The 23,716-nt window shown below is 55.4% G+C and overlaps 1 protein-coding gene across 1 annotated transcript in view; it reads right to left on the bottom strand.

Annotated features, from left to right (window-relative positions):
* Window positions 1–23,362, bottom strand: part of LOC140111312 (ATP-binding cassette sub-family C member 9-like) — a gene marked incomplete at both ends in the record, with an annotated part of 50,673 nt that extends 27,311 nt beyond the window's left edge. The window contains 10 exon segments of the mRNA XM_072132344.1: window positions 201–373; window positions 445–677; window positions 1,886–1,985; window positions 4,379–4,504; window positions 4,610–4,747; window positions 13,857–13,937; window positions 22,349–22,407; window positions 22,410–22,432; window positions 22,858–22,959; window positions 23,324–23,362. Coding sequence (XP_071988445.1) covers window positions 201–373; window positions 445–677; window positions 1,886–1,985; window positions 4,379–4,504; window positions 4,610–4,747; window positions 13,857–13,937; window positions 22,349–22,407; window positions 22,410–22,432; window positions 22,858–22,959; window positions 23,324–23,362 — 1,074 coding nt within the window.
* Between the last annotated feature and the right edge of the window lie 354 nt (window positions 23,363–23,716).

Below are 23,716 nucleotides of genomic sequence, written 5' to 3' on the forward strand. Positions count from 1 at the left end.
GGAGTTACCTGATGGGTGCCAGGAGGAGTTACCTGATGGGTGCCAGGAGGAGTTACCTGACCAGTGCCAGGAGGAGTTACCTGATGGGTGCCAGGAGGAGTTACCTGATGGGTGCCAGGAGGAGTTACCTGATGGGTGCCAGGAGGAGTTACCTGATGGGTGCCAGGAGGAGTTACCTGACCAGTGCCAGGAGGAGTTACCTGATGGGCGCCAGGATGATCTTGTTGAGCAGGTTGTTGTGCAGGTTCCTGGCGGCGGTGAGGCCGAGCCATTCCACGGTCAGGGATGTGATGAGGCAGAGGATGATCCCGGAGGCGCTGAGGATGCAGAACCCTGTGACATAGAAGCTCTGCTCGCCGGGGTCCTTGCGCACCTGCGGAGCACGGGATTCTGTGATTGGCTGTGACTCTCCTCGGGGGCGGAGCCATGGAGCACGCTCCTTACCGTGGTGTTGGAGGAGTCGGCAGTGAGGTTCTGCGAGGCGGAGGTCCAGCGCACCAGCCAGAAGTCTATGGCCACGATCACCGAGTGCTTCAGCAGCTTGGAGAAGACCATGAGGAAGAGCAGGAGGAAGCCCCCCGAGGTCAGGTACCGCCAGCACGTCCGCCACGGCATCTTAGTCCTGAGCCGCAGCGCCGAGGACATGTCATCCTCTTCCTCCTCTTCCTCCTCCTCCTCTGTGCCAAGAGAGATCCGAGGCTGACACCAGAGACAACAGCGCAGAGCGGACCCCCAGAGACAACAGCGCAGCCCCCAGAGACAACAGCACAGCCCCCCAGGGACAACAGCGCAGCCCCCCCCAGGGACAACAGCGCAGCCCCCCCCAGAGACAACAGCGCAGAGCGGACCCCCAGAGACAACAGCGTGGACCTCCAGAGACAACAGCGTGGACCTCCAGAGACAACAGCGCAGCCCCCCAGGGACAACAGCACAGCCCCCCAGGGACAACAGCGCAGCCCCCCCCAGAGACAACAGCGCAGAGCGGACCCCCAGAGACAACAGCGTGGACCTCCAGAGACAACAGCACAGCCCCCCCCCCCCAGAGACAACAGCGCAGCCCCCACAGAGACAACAGCGCAGAGCGGACCCCCAGAGACAACAGCGTGGACCCCCAGGGACAACAGCGCAGCCCCCCCCAGAGACAACAGCGCAGCCCCCCAGGGACAACAGCACAGCCCCCCAGGGACAACAGCACAGCCCCCCAGGGACAACAGCACAGCCCCCCCCCAGAGACAACAGCGCAGAGCGGACCCCCAGAGACAACAGCGTGGACCTCCAGAGACAACAGCACAGCCCCCCCCCCCAGAGACAACAGCGCAGCCCCCACAGAGACAACAGCGCAGCCCCCACAGAGACAACAGCGCAGAGCGGACCCCCAGAGACAACAGCGCGGACCCCCAGAGACAACAGCGCAGCCCCCAGAGACAACAGCACAGCCCCCCAGGGACAACAGCACAGCCCCCCAGGGACAACAGCGCAGCCCCCCAGGGACAACAGCGCAGCCCCCCAGGGACAACAGCGCAGCCCCCCCCAGAGACAACAGCACCAGCCCCCCCAGAGACAACAGCGCAGCCCCCCCCAGAGACAACAGCGCAGCCCCCCCCAGAGACAACAGCGTGGACCTCCAGAGACAAAAGCGCAGCCCCCCCCCCAGAGACAACAGCGCAGCCCCCACAGAGACAACAGCGCAGAGCGGACCCCCAGAGACAAAAGAAGCCCCCCCAGAGACAACAGCGCAGCACGGACCCCCAGAGACAAAAGAAGCCCCCCCAGAGACAACAGCGCAGCACGGACCCCCAGAGACAAAAACGCAGCCCCCCCCCAGAGACAACAGCGCAGAGCGGACCCCCAGAGACAACAACGCAGTGCCACCCCAGGCACTGACCTTCGCCCTCGTCCTCGATCTGATGCGCTTTGGCCTCGCGGGAGTACATGGCGCGTCTGAGGGTCTTCCGCTCCAGTGTGGCCTGGTCCGCCTCCGTGTCCTGCAGGGGAGACATGTACGGTCTGTACTGGGACACACTGGGGGGGATTTACTAATTCTGGCGCAAGAGCGACTGTCAGCAGCGGAGATCAGGCTCCATGTATTAAAGTGGCATCAATGAGACGTGCGCCAAAATCTTACACGGACCGCGCCTTCATTTTCCTCTCAGACCAATTCTCTCCTGGTCTATCGTGCGCCAAAAAATACACATAAATGTGACGGATAATGTGTGAACGTTAGGCCACGCCCACTTGCGCCAAAAAAAGACGGAGGGGTCGGGATAGTCGGAAACATCTGTTCTTTGTGGCGCAAACTCATGATAAATGATCCGCAACAATTCTGCGCCAAAAAACAGTAAGATGAACGGTTTTGTAGACACACGTGTAACAGCCGTATAATCCGGCCAATCACTTATCAGCTATTGCATGCGTTAATCGCGACAACGTGTGAGCGCGCCCTCAGTGCGGGGGGGCGGGGGGGGGGCTGTATGCGGATGCTGTGCCTATGATTGATAACACATTGTACCCGATCACACGGAATGTCACTCATTGTATACCCTGTAATAGAGGGGATGGGGATTACGTGGGCTGCACCCGTCTACACCTCAGTGGGGTTACCCAGAATCCCCTCCAATGCTGACACCAGGGGGATCTCACAGGTTGTTCTTTTAGCGGCATTGAAAGGGTTAAGCCCAACAAAAGGTGAAGGTGGATCTAAGAAGAAACCTGCTAAACCGAGAAGGTGCTGGACCCTGAGGAGAGACTCCCCCGAAGGTCCGAATGTTACAAATGATGTGACTTTACACTAGTGACACGTTGTTACATCAGAGTATAAATATTTATGTATTTGTATCGTTATGTTATTTGTCTGGTTTTTAGATTTTGTCCTGGATGCGCTCGTTCTGTGACTGATCGCCCGGCACCGGTGTGGAGATGTTCCGGATCGCCCGGCACCGGTGTGGAGATGTTCCGGTTCGCCCGGCACCGGTGTGGAGATGTTCCGGATCGCCCGGCACCGGTGTGGAGATGTTCCGGTTCGCCCGGCACCGGTGTGGAGATGTTCCGGTTCGCCCGGCACCGGTGTGGAGATGTTCCGGATCGCCCGGCACCGGTGTGGAGATGTTCCGGATCGCCTGGCTTATCCGACCATCCCCAACCCTCAGCGACATCTCCGATGAATGACCTCGGGGTCGCACATTGCTCCTCCCCCACACACAGCACCTCCCCCACCAGTGACCCCTCACACACAGCACCTCCCCCACCAGTGACCCCTCACACCCAGCACCTCCCCCACCAGTGACCCCTCAGCACCTCCCCCACCAGTGACCCCTCACACCCAGCACCTCCCCCACCAGTGACCCCTCAGCACATCCCCCACCAGTGACCCCTCACACACAGCACCTCCCCCACCAGTGACCCCTCACACACAGCACATCCCCCACCAGTGACCCCTCACACCCAGCACCTCCCCCACCAGTGACCCCTCAGCACATCCCCCACCAGTGACCCCTCACACACAGCACCTCCCCCACCAGTGACCCCTCACACCCAGCACATCCCCCACCAGTGACCCCTCAGCACCTCCCCCACCAGTGACCCCTCACACACAGCACCTCCCCCACCAGTGACCCCTCACACACAGCACCTCCCCCACCAGTGACCCCTCAGCACATCCCCCACCAGTGACCCCTCAGCACCTCCCCCACCAGTGACCCCTCAGCACCTCCCCCACCAGTGACCCCTCACACCCAGCACATCCCCCACCAGTGACCCCTCAGCACCTCCCCCACCAGTGACCCCTCACACACAGCACCTCCCCCACCAGTGACCCCTCAGCACATCCCCCACCAGTGACCCCTCAGCACATCCCCCACCAGTGACCCCTCACACACAGCACCTCCCCCACCAGTGACCCCTCAGCACATCCCCCACCAGTGACCCCTCAGCACCTCCCCCACCAGTGACCCCTCACACCCAGCACCTCCCCCACCAGTGACCCCTCAGCACATCCCCCACCAGTGACCCCACACAGCACCTCCCCCACCAGTGACCCCTCAGCACATCCCCCACCAGTGACCCCTCACACACAGCACCTCCCCCACCAGTGACCCCTCACACACAGCACCTCCCCCACCAGTGACCCCTCAGCACATCCCCCACCAGTGACCCCTCACACACAGCAGCTCCCCCACCAGTGACCCCTCAGCACATTCCCCACCAGTGACCCCTCAGCACATCCCCCACCAGTGACCCCACACACACAGCACATCCCCCACCAGTGACCCCTCAGCACATCCCCCACCAGTGACCCCTCACACACAGCACATCCCCCACCAGTGACTCCTCACACACAGCACATCCCCCACCAGTGACCCCTCAGCACTTCCCCCCTCACCTTCTCCAGCTCCTGGTCCTGGCGGTTCATCAGCGTCTTCCAGTGCTCGTACAGCTCGTTGTCGTGGTTCTGGATGTCTTTTAAGGTTCCCTCCCGCAGTATGAATCCGTCCTTCATGGCGATGATCTGCAAGGACCAGAACCGCAGAGGTCACCGGACCCGACAGATACAACGTGGGGGTGTCCGCTGTGTACACTATTCCCAGGAGCAGAGGTTATGAGAGGTCGTTACCCAGTCGGCGTGCGTCAGGTACTGCAGCTTGTGGGTCACCAGAACCACCGTCCGCTTATCCTCCTGCAGGAACTTCAGGATCCCCTCCTGCATCAGGTGGTCACTCAAATGGATGTCCAGAGCCGAGAACGGATCGTCCTGGGGGCAGAGAGCAAAGGGTTAAGTACTGGGACCACCCCAGAGCCCCCATACTGCCTGAGAGCCCCCCCATACTGCCCCACCCCAGTGCCCCCATACTGCTCCACCCCAGAGCCCCCATACTGCTCCACCCCAGAGCCCCCCATACTGATCCACGCCAGATCCCCTCATACTGCCCCACCCCAGAGCCCCCCATACTGCCCCACCCCAGTGCCCCCATACTGCTCCACCCCAGAGCCCCCCATACTGCTCCACCCCAGAGCCCCCCATACTGCTCCACGCCAGATCCCCTCATACTGCCCCACCCCAGAGCCCCTCATACTGCCTCACCCCAGAGTCCCCCATACTGCCCCACCCCAGAGCCCCTCATACTGTCCCACCCCAGAGCCCCTCATACTGCCCCACCCCAGAGCCCCCATACTGCCCCACCCCAGAGCCCCCATACAGCCCCACCCGAGAGCCCCTCATACTGTCCCACCCCAGAGCCCCCATACTGCTTCACCCCAGAGCCCCCATACTGCTCCACCCCAGAGCCCCCCATACTGCTCCACCCCAGACCCCCCCATATTGCTTCACCCCAGAGCCCCCCATACTGCTCCACCCCAGACCGCCCCATACTGCTCCACCCCAGAGTCCCCCATACAGCCCCACCCGAGAGCCCCTCATACTGCTCCACCCCAGAGCACCTCATACTGCCCCACCCCAGAGCCCCCATACTGCCCCACCCCAGAGCCCTCCATACTGCTTCACCCCAGAGCCCCCATACTGCTCCACCCCAGAGCCCCCCATACTGCTCCACCCCAGAGCACCTCATACTGCCCCACCCCAGAGCCCCTCATACTGCCCCACCCCAGAGCCCTCCATACTGCCCCACCCCAGAGCACTCCATACTGCCCCACCCAAGAGCACCTCATACTGCCCCACCCCAGAGCACCTCATACTGCCCCACCCCAGAGCCCCCATACTGCCCCACCCCAGAGCCCCACATACTGCCCCACCCCAGAGCACCTCATAGTACCCCACCCCAGAGCCCCCATACTGTCCCAGAGCCCCCCCCCATACTGCTCCACCCCAAAGCATCCATACTGCTCCACCCAAGAGCATCCTTACTGCCCCACCCCAGAGCCCGCCATACTGCTCCACCCCAGAGCCTCCATACTGCCCCACCCAAGAGCCCCCCATACTGCTCCACCCTAGAGCCCCCCATACTGCTCCACCCCAGAGCCTCCATACTGCCCCACCCCAGAGCCCCCCATACTGCTCCACCCTAGAGCCCCCCATACAGCCCCACCCCAGAGCCACCCATACTGCTCCACGCCAGAGCCCCCCATACTGCTCCACCCTAGAGCATCCATACTGCCCCACCCCAGAGCCCCCATACTGCCCCACCCCAGATACCCCCATACAGCCCCACCCCAGAGCCCCCCATACTGCTCCACGCCAGAGCCCCCCATACTGCCCCACCCCAGAGCATCCATACTGCCCCACCCCAGAGCCCCCCATACTGCCCCACCCCAGAGCCCCCCATACTGCCCCACCCCAGAGCCCCTCATACTGCCCCACCCCAGAGCCCCCATACTGCCCCACTCCAGAGCCCCCCATACTGCTCCACCCCAGAGCCCCACATACTGCTCCACCCCAGAGCCCCCCATACTGCCCCACCCCAGAGCCCCCGATACTGCTTCACCCCAGAGCCCCCCATACTGCCCCACCCCAGAGCCCCCGATACTGCTCCACCCCAGAGCCCCCATACTGCTCCACCCCAGAGCCCCCCATACTGCTCCACCTCCAGTGACGCCATACTGCTCCACCCCAGAGCCCCCCATACTGCTCCACCTCCAGTGACCCCATACTGCTCCACCCCAGAGCCCCCCATATTGCTCCACCCCAGAGCCCCCCCATACAGCCCCACCCCAGAGCCCCCCATACAGCCCCACCCCAGAGCCCCCCATACAGCCCCACCCCAGAGCCCCCCATGCAGCCCCACCCCAGAGCCCCACATACTGATCCACCCCAGAGCTGTAAGCTCTTGTGTCCCCCCTCATCCTCATAGACTGTAAGCTCTTGTGTCCCCCCTCATCCTCATAGACTGTAAGCTCTTGTGTCCCCCCTCATCCTCAAAGACTGTAAGCTCTTGTGTCCTCCCTCATCCTCATGGACTGTAAGCTCTTGTGTCCCCCTCATCCTCATAGACTGTAAGCTCTTGTGTCCCCCTCATCCTCATAGACTGTAAGCTCTCGTGTCCTCCCCTCATCCTCATAGACTGTAAGCTCTTGTGTCACCCCCTCATCCTCATAGACTGTAAGCTCTTGTGTCATCCCCTCATCCTCATAGACTGTAAGCTCTTGTGTCATCCCCTCATCCTCATAGACTGTAAGCTCTTGTGTCACCCCCTCATCATCATAGACTGTAAGCTCTTGTGTCCCCCCTCATCCTCATAGACTGTAAGCTCTTGTGTCCCCCCTCATCCTCATAGACTGTAAGCTCTTGTGTCCTCCCTCATCCTCATAGACTGTAAGCTCTTGTGTCACACCCTCATCCTCATAGACTGTAAGCTCTTGTATCACCCCCTCATCCTCATAGACTGTAAGCTCTTGTGTCCCCCCTCATCCTCATAGACTGTAAGCTCTTGTGTCATCCCCTCATCCTCATAGACTGTAAGCTCTTGTGTCACCTCCTCATCCTCATAGACTGTAAGCTCTTGTGTCACCTCCTCATCCTCATAGACTGTAAGCTCTTGTGTCCCCCCTCATCCTCATAGACTGTAAGCCCTTGTGCCCCCCTCATCCTCATAGACTGTAAGCTCTTGTGTCCCCCCTCATCCTCATAGACTGTAAGCTCTTGTGTCATCCCCTCATCCTCATAGACTGTAAGCTCTTGTATCACCCCCTCATCCTCATAGACTGTAAGCTCTTGTGTCCCCCCTCATCCTCATAGACTGTAAGCTCTTGTGTCATCCCCTCATCCTCATAGACTGTAAGCTCTTGTGTCACCTCCTCATCCTCATAGACTGTAAGCTCTTGTGTCACCTCCTCATCCTCATAGACTGTAAGCTCTTGTGTCACCTCCTCATCCTCATAGACTGTAAGCTCTTGTGTCACCTCCTCATCCTCATAGACTGTAAGCTCTTGTGTCCCCCCTCATCCTCATAGACTGTAAGCTCTTGTGTCCTCCCCCTCATCCTCATAGATGGTAAGCTCTTGTGTCAGCCTCTCATCCTCATAGACTGTAAGCTCTTGTGTCACCCTCATCCTCATAGACTGTAAGCTCTTGTGCCGCCCCCTTCATCCTCATAGACTGTAAGCTCTTGTGTCCTCCTCATACTCATAGACTGTAAGCTCTTGTGTCACCCCCTCATCCTCATAGACTGTAAGCTCTTGTGTCCCCCTCATCCTCATAGACTGTAAGCTCCTGTGTCCCCCCCTCACCCTCATAGACTGTAAGCTCTTGTGTCCTCCCTCATCCTCATAGACTGTAAGCTCTTGTGTCCTCCCTCATCCTCATAGACTGTAAGCTCTTGTGTCCCCCCCTTCATCCTCATAGACTGTAAGCTCTTGTGTCACCCCCTCATCCTCATAAGACTGTAAGCTCTTGTGTCACCCCCTCATCCTCATAGACTGTAAGCTCTTGTGTCCCCCTCATCCTCATAGACTGTAAGCTCCTGTGTCCCCCCCTCACCCTCATAGACTGTAAGCTCTTGTGTCCTCCCTCATCCTCATAGACTGTAAGCTCTTGTGTCCTCCCTCATCCTCATAGACTGTAAGCTCTTGTGTCCTCCTCATCCTCATAGACTGTAAGCTCTTGTGTCACCCCTCATCCTCATAGACTGTAAGCTCTTGTGTCCTCCCCCTCATCCTCATAGGCTGTAAGCTCTTGTGTCCCCCCTCATCCTCATAGACTGTAAGCTCTTGTGTCCCCCCTCATCCTCATAGACTGTAAGCTCTTGTGTCACCTCCTCATCCTCATAGACTGTAAGCTCTTGTGTCACCCCCTCATCCTCATAGACTGCAAGCTCTTGTGTCCTCCCCTCATCCTCATAGGCTGTAAGCTCTTGTGTCACCCCCTCATCCTCATAGACTGTAAGCTCTTGTGCCCCCCCTCATCCTCATAGACTGTAAGCTCTTGTGCCCCCCCTCATCCTCATAGACTGTGAGCTCTTGTGCCCCCCCTCATCCTCATAGACTGTAAGCTCTTGTGTCCCCCCTCATCCTCATAGACTGTAAGCTCTTGTGTCCCCCTCATCCTCATAGACTGTAAGCTCTTGTGTCCCCCTCATCCTCATAGACTGTAAGCTCTTGTGTCCTCCCCTCATCCTCATAGACTGTAAGCTCTTGTGTCACCTCCTCATCCTCATAGACTGTAAGCTCTTGTGTCACCCCTCATCCTCATAGACTGTAAGCTCTTGTGTCACCCCTCATCCTCATAGACTGTAAGCTCTTGTGTCACCCCTCATCCTCATAGACTGTAAGCTCTTGTGTCCTCCCCTCATCCTCATGGACTGTTAGCTCTTGTGTCAGCCTCTCATCCTCATAGACTGTAAGCTCTTGTGTCACCCCCTCATCCTCATAGACTGTAAGCTCTTGTGTCACCCCCTCATCCTCATAGACTGTAAGCTCTTGTGTCCTCCCTCATCCTCATAGACTGTAAGCTCTTGTGTCACCCCCTCATCCTCATAGACTGTAAGCTCTTGTGTCCCCCTCATCCTCATAGACTGTAAGCTCTTGTGTCCTCCCCTCATCCTCATAGACTGTAAGCTCTTGTGTCCTCCCCTCATCCTCATAGACTGTAAGCTCTTGTGTCCCCCCTCCCCCTCATCCTCATAGACTGTAAGCTCTTGTGTCACCCCCTCATCCTCATAGACTGTAAGCTCTTGTGTCACCCCCTCATCCTCATAGACTGTAAGCTCTTGTGTCCTCCCTCATCCTCATAGACTGTAAGCTCTTGTGTCACCCCCTCATCCTCATAGACTGTAAGCTCTTGTGTCCCCCTCATCCTCATAGACTGTAAGCTCTTGTGTCACCCCCTCATCCTCATAGACTGTAAGCTCTTGTGTGTCCCCCTCATCCTCATAGACTGTAAGCTCTTGTGTCACCCCCTCATCCTCATAGACTGTAAGCTCTTGTGTCACCCCCTCATTCTCATAGACTGTAAGCTCTTGTGCCCCCCTCATCCTCATAGACTGTAAGCTCTTGTGGTCAGGCCCCTCCCCCTATGACTGTAAGCTCTTGTGATCAGGCCCCTCCCCTCTATGACTGTGAGCTCTTGTGATCAGGCCCCTCCCCCTATGACTGTAAGCTCTTGTGGTCAGGCTCCTCCCCCTATGACTGTAAGCTCTTGTGGTCAGGCCCCTCCCCCTATGACTGGAAGCTCCTGTGGTCAGGCCCCTCCCCTCTATGACTGTGAGCTCTTGTGATCAGGCCCCTCCCCTCTATGACTGTAAGCTCTTGTGGTCAGGCCCCTCCCCCTATGACTGTAAGCTCCTGTGGTCAGGCCCATCCCCTCTATGACTGTGAGCTCTTGTGATCAGGCCCTCCCTCTATGACTATAAGCTCTTGTGGTCAGGCCCCTCCCCTATGACTGTAAGCTCTTGTGATCAGGCCCCTCCCCTCTATGACTGTGAGCTCTTGTGATCAGGCCCCTCCCCTCTATGACTGTGAGCTCTTGTGGTCAGGCCCCTTCCCTCTATGACTGTGAGCTCTTGTGGTCAGGCCCCTCCCCTCTATGACTGTAAGCTCTTGTGATCAGGCCCCTCCCCCTATGACTGTAAGCTCTTGTGGTCAGGCCCCTCCCCCTATGACTGTAAGCTCTTGTGATCAGGCCCCTCCCCTATGACTGTAAGCTCTTGTGGTCAGGCCCCTCCCCCTATGACTGTAAGCTCTTGTGATCAGGCCCCTCCCCTCTATTAAGCTCTTGTGGTCAGGCCCCTCCCCCTATGACTGTAAGCTCTTGTGATCAGGCCCCTCCCCTCTATGACTGTGAGCTCTTGTGGTCAGGCCCTCCCCCTATGACTGTAAGCTCTTGTGATCAGGCCCCTCCCCCTATGACTGTAAGCTCTTGTGGTCAGGCCCCTCCCCCTATGACTGTAAGCTCTTGTGATCAGGCCCCTCCCCTCTATGACTGTAAGCTCTTGTGGTCAGGCCCCTCCCCCTATGACTGTAAGCTCTTGTGATCAGGCCCCTCCCCTCTATGACTGTGAGCTCTTGTGATCAGGCCCCTCCCCCTATGACTGTAAGCTCTTGTGGTCAGGCCCCTCCCCCTATGACTGTAAGCTCTTGTGGTCAGGCCCCTCCCCCTATGACTGGAAGCTCCTGTGGTCAGGCCCTCCCCCTATGACTGGAAGCTCTTGTGATCAGGCCCCTCCCCTCTATGACTGTAAGCTCTTGTGGTCAGGCCCATCCCCTCTATGACTGTAAGCTCTTGTGGTCAGGCCCCTCCCCCTATGACTGTAAGCTCTTGTGGTCAGGCCCATCCCCCTATGACTGTGAGCTCTTGTGATCAGGCCCCTCACCCTATGACTGTGAGCTCTTGTAGTCAGGCCCCTCCCTATGACTGTGAGCTCTTGTGATCAGGCCCCTCCCTCTATGACTGTAAGCTCTTGTGGTCAGGCCCCTCCCCCTATGACTGTAAGCTCTTGTGATCAGGCCCCTCCCCTCTATGACTGTGAGCTCTTGTGATCAGGCCCCTCCCCTCTATGACTGTGAGCTCTTGTGGTCAGGCCCCTCCCCTCTATGACTGTGAGCTCTTGTGGTCAGGCCCCTCCCCTCTATGACTGTTAGCTCTTGTGGTCAGGCCCCTCCCCCTATGACTGTAAGCTCTTGTGATCAGGCCCCTCCCCTCTATGACTGTAAGCTCTTGTGGTCAGGCCCCTCCCCCTATGACTGTAAGCTCTTGTGATCAGGCCCCTCCCCTCTATGACTGTGAGCTCTTGTGATCAGGCCCCTCCCCTCTATGACTGTGAGCTCTTGTGGTCAGGCCCCTCCCCCTATGACTGTAAGCTCTTGTGGTCAGGCCCCTCCCCTCTATGACTGTAAGCTCTTGTGGTCAGGCCCCTCCCCCTATGACTGTAAGCTCTTGTGATCAGGCCCCTCCCCTCTATGACTGTGAGCTCTTGTGATCAGGCCCCTCCTCCTATGACTGTAAGCTCTTGTGATCAGGCCCCTCCCCTCTATGACTGTAAGCTCTTGTGGTCAGGCCCCTCCCCTCTATGACTGTGAGCTCTTGTGGTCAGGCCCCTCCCCCCTATGACTGTAAGCTCCTGTGGTCAGGCCCCTCCCCTCTATGACTGTGAGCTCTTGTGATCAGGCCCCTCCCCTCTATGACTGTAAGCTCTTGTGGTCAGGCCCCTCCCCCTATGACTGTGAGCTCTTGTGATCAGGCCCCTCCCTCTATGACTGTAAGCTCTTGTGATCAGGCCCCTCCCCTCTATGACTGTGAGCTCTTGTGGTCAGGCCCCTCCCCTCTATGACTGTGAGCTCTTGTGGTCAGGCCCCTCCCCCTATGACTGTAAGCTCTTGTGGTCAGGCCCCTCCCCTCTATGACTGTAAGCTCTTGTGGTCAGGCCCCTCCCCCTATGACTGTAAGCTCTTGTGATCAGGCCCCTCCCCTCTATGACTGTGAGCTCTTGTGATCAGGCCCCTCCTCCTATGACTGTAAGCTCTTGTGATCAGGCCCCTCCCCTCTATGACTGTAAGCTCTTGTGGTCAGGCCCCTCCCCTCTATGACTGTGAGCTCTTGTGGTCAGGCCCCTCCCCCCTATGACTGTAAGCTCCTGTGGTCAGGCCCCTCCCCTCTATGACTGTGAGCTCTTGTGATCAGGCCCCTCCCCTCTATGACTGTAAGCTCTTGTGGTCAGGCCCCTCCCCTATGACTGTAAGCTCTTGTGGTCAGGCCCCTCCCCTCTATGACTGTAAGCTCTTGTGATCAGGCCCCTCCCCCTATGACTGTAAGCTCTTGTGATCAGGCCCCTCCCTCTATGACTGTAAGCTCTTGTGATCAGGCCCCTCCCCTCTATGACTGTGAGCTCTTGTGGTCAGGCCCCTCCCCTCTATGACTGTAAGCTCTTGTGGTCAGGCCCCTCCCCTCTATGACTGTAAGCTCTTGTGTCACTCCCTCATCCTCATAGACTGTAAGCTCCTGTGATCAGGCCCCTCCCCTCTATGACTGTAAGCTCTTTTGATCAGGCCCCTCCCCTCTATGACTGTGAGCTCTTGTGGTCAGGCCCCTCCCCTCTATGACTGTAAGCTCTTGTGGTCAGGCCCCTCCCCCTCTATGACTGTGAGCTCCTGTGATCAGGCCCCTCCCCTCTATGACTGTAAGCTCTTGTGGTCAGGCCCCTCCCCTCTATGACTGTGAGCTCCTGTGATCAGGCCCCTCCCTCTATGACTGTAAGCTCTTGTGATCAGGCCCCTCCCCTCTATGACTGTAAGCTCTTGTGATCAGGCCCCTCCCCTCTATGACTGTAAGCTCCTGTGATCAGGCCCCTCCCCTCTATGACTGTGAGCTCTTGTGGTCAGGCCCCTCCCCTCTATGACTGTAAGCTCTTGTGATCAGGCCCCTCCCCTCTATGACTGTGAGCTCCTGTGATCAGGCCCCTCCCCTATATGACTGTAAGCTCTTGTGGTCAGGCCCCTCCCCTCTATGACTGTGAGCTCTTGTGGTCAGGCCCCTCCCCTCTATGACTGTAAGCTCTTGTGGTCAGGCCCCTCCCCTCTATGACTGTGAGCTCTTGTGGTCAGGCCCCTCCCCTCTATGACTGTAAGCTCTTGTGATCAGGCCCCTCCCCTCTATGACTGTGAGCTGCTGTGATCAGGCCCCTCCGCTATATGACTGTAAGCTCTTGTGGTCAGGCCCCTCCCCTCTATGACTGTAAGCTCTTGTGATCAGGCCCCTCCCCTCTATGACTGTAAGCTCTTGTGGTAAGGCCCCTCCCCCTATGACTGTAAGCTCTTGTGGTCAGGCCCCTCCCCCTATGACTGTAAGCTCTTGTGGTCAGGCCCCTCCCCTCTGACTGTAAGCTCTTGTGATCAGGCCCCTCCCCCTATGACTGTGAGCTCTGTAATATGTGTGACGCTCTGGTATATGGTGGTGATATATACAGGTGGCGTCTTACCAGGAATACGATGCTGGTGTTCTGGTACAGCGCCCGCGCCACACAGATCCGCTGCCGCTGACCCCCACTCAGATTAATCCCCTACAGAAGAGAAACGGGGTCACACAAGCCCTGCACCCCAAAACCCTACACAGGGCCATGTGACATCACAGAGGTGTACGGAGGGGGAGGAGATGTATAATGGGGTATAGAGGGGGGAGGAGATGTATAATGGGGTACAGAGGGGGAGGAGATGTATAATGGGGTATAGAGGGGGGAGGAGATGTATAATGGGGTACAGAGGGGGAGGAGATGTATAATGGGGTACAGAGGGGGAGGAGATGTATAATGGGGTACAGAGGGGGGAGGAGATGTATAATGGGGTATAGAGGGGGAGGAGATGTATAATGGGGTATAGAGGGGGAGGAGATGTATAATGGGGTATAGAGGGGGGAGGAGATGTATAATGGGGTACAGAGGGGGAGGAGATGTATAATGGGGTACAGAGGGGGGAGGAGATGTATAATGGGGTATAGAGGGGGGAGGAGATGTATAATGGGGTACAGAGGGGGGAGGAGATGTATAATGGGGTATAGAGGGGGAGGAGATGTATAATGGGGTATAGAGGGGGGAGGAGATGTATAATGGGGTACAGAGGGGGAGGAGATGTATAATGGGGTATAGAGGGGGGTGGAGATGTATAATGGGGTATAGAGGGGGGAGGAGATGTATAATGGGGTATAGAGGGGGGAGGAGATGTATAATGGGGTACAGAGGGGGAGGAGATGTATAATGGGGTATAGAGGGGGAGGAGATGTATAATGGGGTATAGAGGGGGGAGGAGGTGTATAATGGGGTATAGAGGGGGGAGGAGATGTATAATGGGGTATAGAGGGGGAGGAGATGTATAATGGGGTATAGAGGGGGAGGAGATGTATAATGGGGTATAGAGGGGGGAGGAGATGTATAATGGGGTATAGAGGGGGGAGGAGGTGTATAATGGGGTACAGAGGGGGGAGGAGATGTATAATGGGGTATAGAGGGGGGAGGAGATGTATAATGGGGTAGGAGATGGTTATAATGGGGTATAGAGGGGGGAGGAGATGTATAATGGGGTACAGAGGGGGGAGGAGGTGTATAATGGTGTATCGGAGGGGGAGGAGATGTATAATGGGGTACAGAGGGGGGAGGAGATGTATAATGGGGTATAGAGGGGGGAGGAGATGTATAATGGGGTACAGAGGGGGGAGGAGATGTATAATGGGGTACAGAGGGGGGAGGAGATGTATAATGGGGTATAGAGGGGGAGGAGATGTATAATGGGGTATAGAGGGGGGAGGAGATGTATAATGGGGTACAGAGGGGGAGGAGATGTATAATGGGGTACAGAGGGGGGAGGAGATGTATAATGGGGTATAGAGGGGGGAGGAGATGTATAATGGGGTACAGAGGGGGGAGGAGATGTATAATGGGGTATAGAGGGGGAGGAGATGTATAATGGGGTACAGAGGGGGAGGAGATGTATAATGGGGTATAGAGGGGGAGGAGATGTATAATGGGGTACAGAGGGGGAGGAGATGTATAATGGGGTACAGAGGGGGAGGAGATGTATAATGGGGTATAGAGGGGGGGAGGAGTGTATAATGGGGTACAGAGGAGGGAGGAGATGTATAATGGGGTATAGAGGGGGAGGAGATGTATAATGGGGTACAGAGGGGAGGAGATGTATAATGGGGTACAGAGAGGGAGGAGATGTATAATGGGGTATAGAGGGGGGAGGAGGTGTATAATGGGGTACAGAGGGGGAGGAGATGTATAATGGGGTATAGAGGGGGAGGAGATGTATAATGGGGTATAGAGGGGAGGAGATGTATAATGGGGGTATAGAGAGGGAGGAGATGTATAATGGGGTATAGAGGGGGGAGGAGATGTATAATGGGGTATAGAGGGGGAGGAGATGTATAATGGGGTATAGAGGGGGGAGGAGATGTATAATGGGGTACAGAGGGGGAGGAGATGTATAATGGGGTATAGAGGGGGAGGAGATGTATAATGGGCACAGAGGGGGAGGAGATGTATAATGGGGTACAGAGGGGGGAGGAGATGTATAATGGGGTATAGAGGGGGGAGGAGATGTATAATGGGGTACAGAGGGGGGAGGAGATGTATAATGGGGTATAGAGGGGGAGGAGATGTATAATGGGGTATAGAGGGGGAGGAGATGTATAATGGGGTATAGAGGGGGAGGAGATGTATAATGGGGTATAGAGGGGGAGGAGATGTATAATGGGGTATAGAGGGGGGAGGAGGTGTATAATGGGGTATAGAGGGGGGAGGAGATGTATAATGGGGTATAGAGGGGGAGGAGATGTATAATGGGGTATAGAGGGGGGAGGAGATGTATAATGGGGTATAGAGGGGGAGGAGATGTATAATGGGGTATAGAGGGGGGAGGAGGTGTATAATGGGGTACAGAGGGGGGAGGAGATGTATAATGGGGTATAGAGGGGGAGGAGATGTATAATGGGGTACAGAGGGGGGAGGAGATGTATAATGGGGTATAGAGGGGGGAGGAGATGTATAATGGGGTACAGAGGGGGAGGAGGTGTATAATGGTGTACGGAGGGGGGAGGAGATGTATAATGGGGTACAGAGGGGGGAGGAGATGTATAATGGGGTATAGAGGGGGGAGGAGATGTATAATGGGGTACAGAGGGGGGAGGAGATGTATAATGGGGTACAGAGGGGGGAGGAGATGTATAATGGGGTATAGAGGGGGAGGAGATGTATAATGGGGTATAGAGGGGGGAGGAGATGTATAATGGGGTACAGAGGGGGAGGAGATGTATAATGGGGTACAGAGGGGGAGGAGATGTATAATGGGTATAGAGGGGGAGGAGATGTATAATGGGGTACAGAGGGGGAGGAGATGTATAATGGGGTATAGAGGGGGAGGAGATGTATAATGGGGTACAGAGGGGGAGGAGATGTATAATGGGGTATAGAGGGGGAGGAGATGTATAATGGGGTACAGAGGGGGAGGAGATGTATAATGGGGTACAGAGGGGGAGGAGATGTATAATGGGGTATAGAGGGGGAGGAGGTGTATAATGGGGTACAGAGAGGGAGGAGATGTATAATGGGGTATAGAGGGGGAGGAGATGTATAATGGGGTACAGAGAGGGAGGAGATGTATAATGGGGTATAGAGGGGGGAGTAATGGGGTACAGAGGGGGAGGAGATGTATAATGGGGTATAGAGGGGGGAGAGGTGATTGGGTAAGAGTGGGGAGGAGATGTATAATGGGGTATAGAGGGGGAGGAGATGTATAATGGGGTATAGAGGGGGAGGAGATGTATAATGGGGTATAGAGGGGGAGGAGATGTATAATGGGGTATAGAGGGGGAGGAGATGTATAATGGGGTATAGAGGGGGAGGAGATGTATAATGGGGTATAGAGGGGGGAGGAGATGTATAATGGGGTACAGAGGGGGAGGAGATGTATAATGGGGTATAGAGGGGGAGGAGATGTATAATGGGGCACAGAGGGGGAGGAGATGTATAATGGGGTACAGAGGGGGGAGGAGATGTATAATGGGGTATAGAGGGGGGAGGAGATGTATAATGGGGTATAGAGGGGGAGGAGATGTATAATGGGGTATAGAGGGGGGAGGAGATGTATAATGGGGTATAGAGGGGGAGGAGATGTATAATGGGGTATAGAGGGGGAGGAGATGTATAATGGGGTATAGAGGGGGGAGGAGATGTATAATGGGGTACAGAGGGGGAGGAGATGTATAATGGGGTATAGAGGGGGAGGAGATGTATAATGGGGTATAGAGGGGGAGGAGATGTATAATGGGGTATAGAGGGAGGAGGAGATGTATAATGGGGTATAGAGGGGGGAGGAGATGTATAATGGGGTATAGAGGGGGAGGAGATGTATAATGGGGTACAGATGGGGGAGGAGATGTATAATGGGGTACAGAGGGGGGAGGAGATGTATAATGGGGTACAGAGGGGGGAGGAGATGTATAATGGGGTACAGAGGGGGGAGGAGATGTATAATGGGGTACAGAGGGGGGAGGAGATGTATAATGGGGTATAGAGGGGGAGGAGATGTATAATGGGGTACAGAGGGGGGAGGAGATGTATAATGGGGTATAGAGGGGGGAGGAGATGTATAATGCGGTACAGAGGGGGGAGGAGATGTATAATGGGGTACAGAGGGGGGAGATGTATAATGGGGTATAGAGGGGGGAGGAGATGTATAATGGGGTACGAGGGGGAGGAGATGTATAATGGGGTACAGAGGGGGAGGAGATGTATAATGGGGTACAGAGGGGGAGGAGATGTATAATGGGGTATAGAGGGGGAGGAGATGTATAATGGGGTATAGAGGGGGGAGGAGATGTATAATGGGGTATAGAGGGGGGAGGAGATGTATAATGCGGTACAGAGGGGGGAGGAGATGTATAATGGGGTACAGAGGGGGGAGATGTATAATGGGGTATAGAGGGGGGAGGAGATGTATAATGGGGTATAGAGGGGGAGGAGGTGTATAATGGGGTACAGAGGGGGAGGAGATGTATAATGGGGTACAGAGGGGGGAGGAGATGTATAATGGGGTATAGAGGGGGGAGGAGATGTATAATGGGGTATAGAGGGGGGAGGAGATGTATAATGGGGTATAGAGGGGGGAGGAGATGTATAATGGGGTACAGAGGGGGAGGAGATGTATAATGGGGTACAGAGGGGGGAGGAGATGTATAATGGGGTATAGAGGGGGGAGGAGATGTATAATGGGGTATAGAGGGGGGAGGAGATGTATAATGGGGTATAGAGGGGGGAGGAGATGTATAATGGGGTATAGAGGGGGAGGAGATGTATAATGGGGTATAGAGGGGGGAGGAGATGTATAATGGGGTACAGAGGGGGGAGGAGATGTATAATGGGGTACAGAGGGGGGAGGAGATGTATAATGGGGTATAGAGGGGGAGGAGATGTATAATGGGGTATAGAGGGGGGAGGAGATGTATAATGGGGTATAGAGGGGGGAGGAGAATGTATAATGGGGTATAGAGGGGGGAGGAGATGTATAATGGGGTACAGAGGGGAGGAGATGTATAATGGGGTATAGAGGGGGAGGAGATGTATAATGGGGTATAGAGGGGGAGGAGATGTATAATGGGGTATAGAGGGGGAGGAGATGTATAATGGGGTACAGAGGGGGGGAGATGTATAATGGGGTATAGAGGGGGGAGGAGATGTATAATGGGGTACAGAGGGGGGGAGATGTATAATGGGGTATAGAGGGGGGAGGAGATGTATAATGGGGTACAGAGGGGGGAGGAGATGTATAATGGGGTATAGAGGGGGGAGGAGATGTATAATGGGGTACAGAGGGGGAGGAGATGTATAATGGGGTATAGAGGGGGAGGAGATGTATAATGGGGTACAGAGGGGGGAGGAGATGTATAATGGGGTACAGAGGGGGGAGGAGATGTATAATGGGGTATGAGGGGGAGGAGATGTATAATGGGGTATAGAGGGGGAGGAGATGTATAATGGGGTATAGAGGGGGGAGGAGATGTATAATGGGGTACAGAGGGGGAGGAGATGTATAATGGGGTACAGAGGGGGAGGAGATGTATAATGGGGTATAGAGGGGGGAGGAGATGTATAATGGGGTACAGAGGGGGGAGGAGATGTATAATGGGGTATAGAGGGGGAGGAGATGTATAATGGGGTAAGAGGGGGAGGAGATGTATAATGGGGTATAGAGGGGGAGGAGATGTATAATGGGGTATAGAGGGGGAGGAGATGTATAATGGGGTATAGAGGGGAGGAGATGTATAATGGGGTATAGAGGGGGAGGAGATGTATAATGGGGTACAGAGGGGGGAGGAGATGTATAATGGGGTATAGAGGGGGGAGATGTATAATGGGGTATAGAGGGGGAGGAGATGTATAATGGGTATAGAGGGGGAGGAGATGTATAATGGGGTATAGAGGGGGGAGAAGATGTATAATGGGGTATAGAGGGGGGAGGAGATGTATAATGGGGTACAGAGGGGGGAGGAGATGTATAATGGGGTATAGAGGGGGGAGGAGATGTATAATGGGGTACAGAGGGGGGAGGAGATGTATAATGGGGTATAGAGGGGGGAGGAGATGTATAATGGGGTACAGAGGGGGGAGGAGATGTATAATGGGGTATAGAGGGGAGGAGATGTATAATGGGGTATAGAGGGGGGAGAAGATGTATAATGGGGTATAGAGGGGGGAGGAGATGTATAATGGGGTATAGAGGGGGGAGGAGATGTATAATGGGGTATAGAGGGGGGAGGAGATGTATAATGGGGTACAGAGGGGGGAGGAGATGTATAATGGGGTATAGAGGGGGGAGGAGATGTATAATGGGGTACAGAGGGGGGAGGAGATGTATAATGGGGTATAGAGGGGGGAGGAGATGTATAATGGGGTATAGAGGGGGGAGGAGATGTATAATGGGGTACAGAGGGGGGAGGAGATGTATAATGGGATACAGAGGGGGAGGAGATGTATAATGGGGTACAGAGGGGGAGGAGATGTATAATGGGGTATAGAGGGGGGAGGGAGATGTATAATGGGGTATAGAGGGGGGAGGAGATGTATAATGGGGTATAGAGGGGGGAGGAGGTGTATAATGGGGTATAGAGGGGGGAGGAGATGTATAATGGGGTATAGAGGGGGGAGGAGATGTATAATGGGGTACAGAGGGGGGAGGAGATGTATAATGGGGTACAGAGGGGGGAGGAGATGTATAATGGGGTACAGAGGGGGGAGGAGGTGTATAATGGGGTATAGAGGGGGGAGGAGATGTATAATGGGGTATAGAGGGGGGAGGAGGTGTATAATGGGGTATAGAGGGGGGAGGAGATGTATAATGGGGTATAGAGGGGGAGGGGATGTATAATGGGGTATAGAGGGGGGGGGAGATGTATAATGGGGTATAGAGGGGGGGAGGAGATGTATAATGGGGTATAGAGGGGGGAGGAGATGTATAATGGGGTAAAGAGGGGGGAGGAGATGTATAATGGGGTATAGAGGGGGGAGGAGATGTATAATGGGGTACAGAGGGGGGAGGAGATGTATAATGGGGTACAGAGGGGGGAGGAGATGTATAATGGGGTACAGAGGGGGAGGAGATGTATAATGGGTATAGAGGGGGGAGGAGATGTATAATGGGGTACAGAGGGGGGAGGAGATGTATAATGGGGTATAGAGGGGGGAGGAGGTGTATAATGGGGTACAGAGAGGGAGGAGATGTATAATGGGGTATAGAGGGGGAGGAGATGTATAATGGGGTATAGAGGGGGGAGGAGATGTATAATGGGGTATAGAGGGGGGAGGAGATGTATAATGGGGTACAGAGGGGGAGGAGATGTATAATGGGGTACAGAGGGGGAGGAGATGTATAATGGGGTATAGAGGGGGGAGGAGATGTATAATGGGGTACAGAGGGGGGAGGAGATGTATAATGGGCACAGAAGGGAGGAGATGTATAATTGGGTACAGAGCGGGGAGGAGATGTATAATGGGGTACAGAGGGGGAGGAGATGTATAATGGGGTACAGAGGGGGGAGGAGATGTATAATGGGGTACAGAGGGGGAGGAGATGTATAATGGATACAGAGGGGGAGGAGATGTATAATGGGGTATAGAGGGGGAGGAGATGTATAATGGGGTATAGAGGGGGGAGGAGATGTATAATGGGGTATAGAGGGGGGAGGAGGTGTATAATGGGGTATAGAGGGGGAGGAGATGTATAATGGGGTTAGAGGGGGAGGGATGTATAATGGGGTATAGAGGGGGGGGGGGAGATGTATAATGGGGTATAGAGGGGGAGGAGATGTATAATGGGGTATAGAGGGGGGAGGAGATGTATAATGGGGTAAAGAGGGGGAGGAGATGTATAATGGGGTATAGAGGGGGGAGGAGATGTATAATGGGGTACAGAGGGGGGAGGAGATGTATAATGGGGTATAGAGGGGGGAGGAGATGTATAATGGGGTACAGAGGGGGGAGGAGATGTATAATGGGGTATAGAGGGGGGAGGAGATGTATAATGGGGTACAGGGGGGAGGAGATGTATAATGGGTATAGAGGGGGAGGAGATGTATAATGGGGTACAGAGGGGAGGAGATGTATAATGGTGTACGGAGGGGGGAGGAGATGTATAATGGGGTACAGAGGGAGGAGGAGATGTATAATGGGTACAGAGGGAGGAGAGATGTATAATGGGGTATAGAGGGGGAGGAGATGTATAATGGGGTATAGAGGGGAGGAGATGTATAATGGGGTACAGAGGGAGGAGGAGATGTATAATGGGGTATAGAGGGGGAGGAGATGTATAATGGGGTATAGAGGGGGAGGAGATGTATAATGGGGTACAGAGGGGGGAGGAGGTGTATAATGGGGTACAGAGGGGGAGGAGATGTAGAATTGTCATAATATTGTGGATACTTTACCCTTTCTCCAATTTCTGTTTGATCCCCAAATGGCAGGAGGTCGATGTCCGGCTGTAGGAGCAGGCGTCCAACACCGCCTTATACCTGCAGAAACAGAGCGCAGATCTCGCAGAGCACAGACACTCCAGGAGCACAGATCTCGCAGAGCACAGACATCCCAGGAGCACAGATCTCACAGAGCGCAGATCTCACAGAGCACAGACATCCCAGGAGCACAGATCTCACAGAGCACAGATCTCGCAGAGCACAGACATCCCAGGAGCACAGATCTCACAGAGCACAGATCTCGCAGAGCACAGACATCCCAGGAGCACAGATCTCACAGAGCACAGACATCCGAGGAGCACAGATCTCACAGAGCACAGACCTCACAGAGCGCAGACCTCACAGAGCGCAGACCTCACAGAGCGCAGACCTCACAGAGCGCAGATCTCACAGAGCGCAGATCTCACAGAGCGCAGACCTCACAGAGCACAGACCTCACAGAGCGCAGTTAGGAGCCCACTTACCTCTGCCTGTGGAAGGGGCTCCCGAAGGTGATGTTCTCCTCCACGGTGGCGTTGAGCAGCCACGGCTTCTGTCCGGCGTAGGCCACCGAGTATCTGTTCTTACTGTGAAGGAGGAGGATTGTGTCAGAGAGCGGCGGGGCCCCGGGAGCATGCAGGGGCCACGACCACCACACAAGACACAGACCATGGAACAGGAGGGTAATGATGGGGGTGGGGCCGCCTGCAGGGTTAATGTCCATACACGGTGCAGACCCCCATCCCCGGAGCAGGCTCCCCCAGGGTTGTGGGGTCAGGACCCCAAAATCCCAATGATAGGGCAGGGGGAGCAGAGCCTGGGATACACAGTAAGGGGGCGCTCCAGCACCAGGATGGGGGTCTCTGCAGATGGAGAAAGGACACAGGGCTGAAATAAAGAGACAGCGCCCCCAGGGGCAGGATTAGACACACACCACCAGGAGAGCAGTACCTGTCCTCATCCTCAGGGGGCGCCGCACGCTCTCCTGCGCTGCAATCACGTAGAGAAGATTAGAGAGAAAGAAACACATCAACCCCAACCCTAGGGGGCGCCTCTACACCAGGGAGGTACTCTAGTCACACCCAGAGCTGCTGCGCCACACACATCATGTGTTACATGTTATACTCTAGTCACACCCAGAGCTGCTGCGCCACATACATCATACATGTTACATGTTATACTCTAGTCACACCCAGAGCTGCTGCACCACATACATCATACATGTTACATGTTATACTCTAGTCACACCCAGAGCTGCTGCGCCACACACATCATGTGTTACATGTTATACTCTAGTCACACCCAGAGCTGCTGCGCCACACACATCATGTGTTACATGTTATA

This window comes from Engystomops pustulosus, unplaced genomic scaffold (genome assembly GCF_040894005.1).
Source record: "Engystomops pustulosus unplaced genomic scaffold, aEngPut4.maternal MAT_SCAFFOLD_412, whole genome shotgun sequence".
NCBI lineage: Eukaryota > Metazoa > Chordata > Amphibia > Anura > Leptodactylidae > Engystomops > Engystomops pustulosus.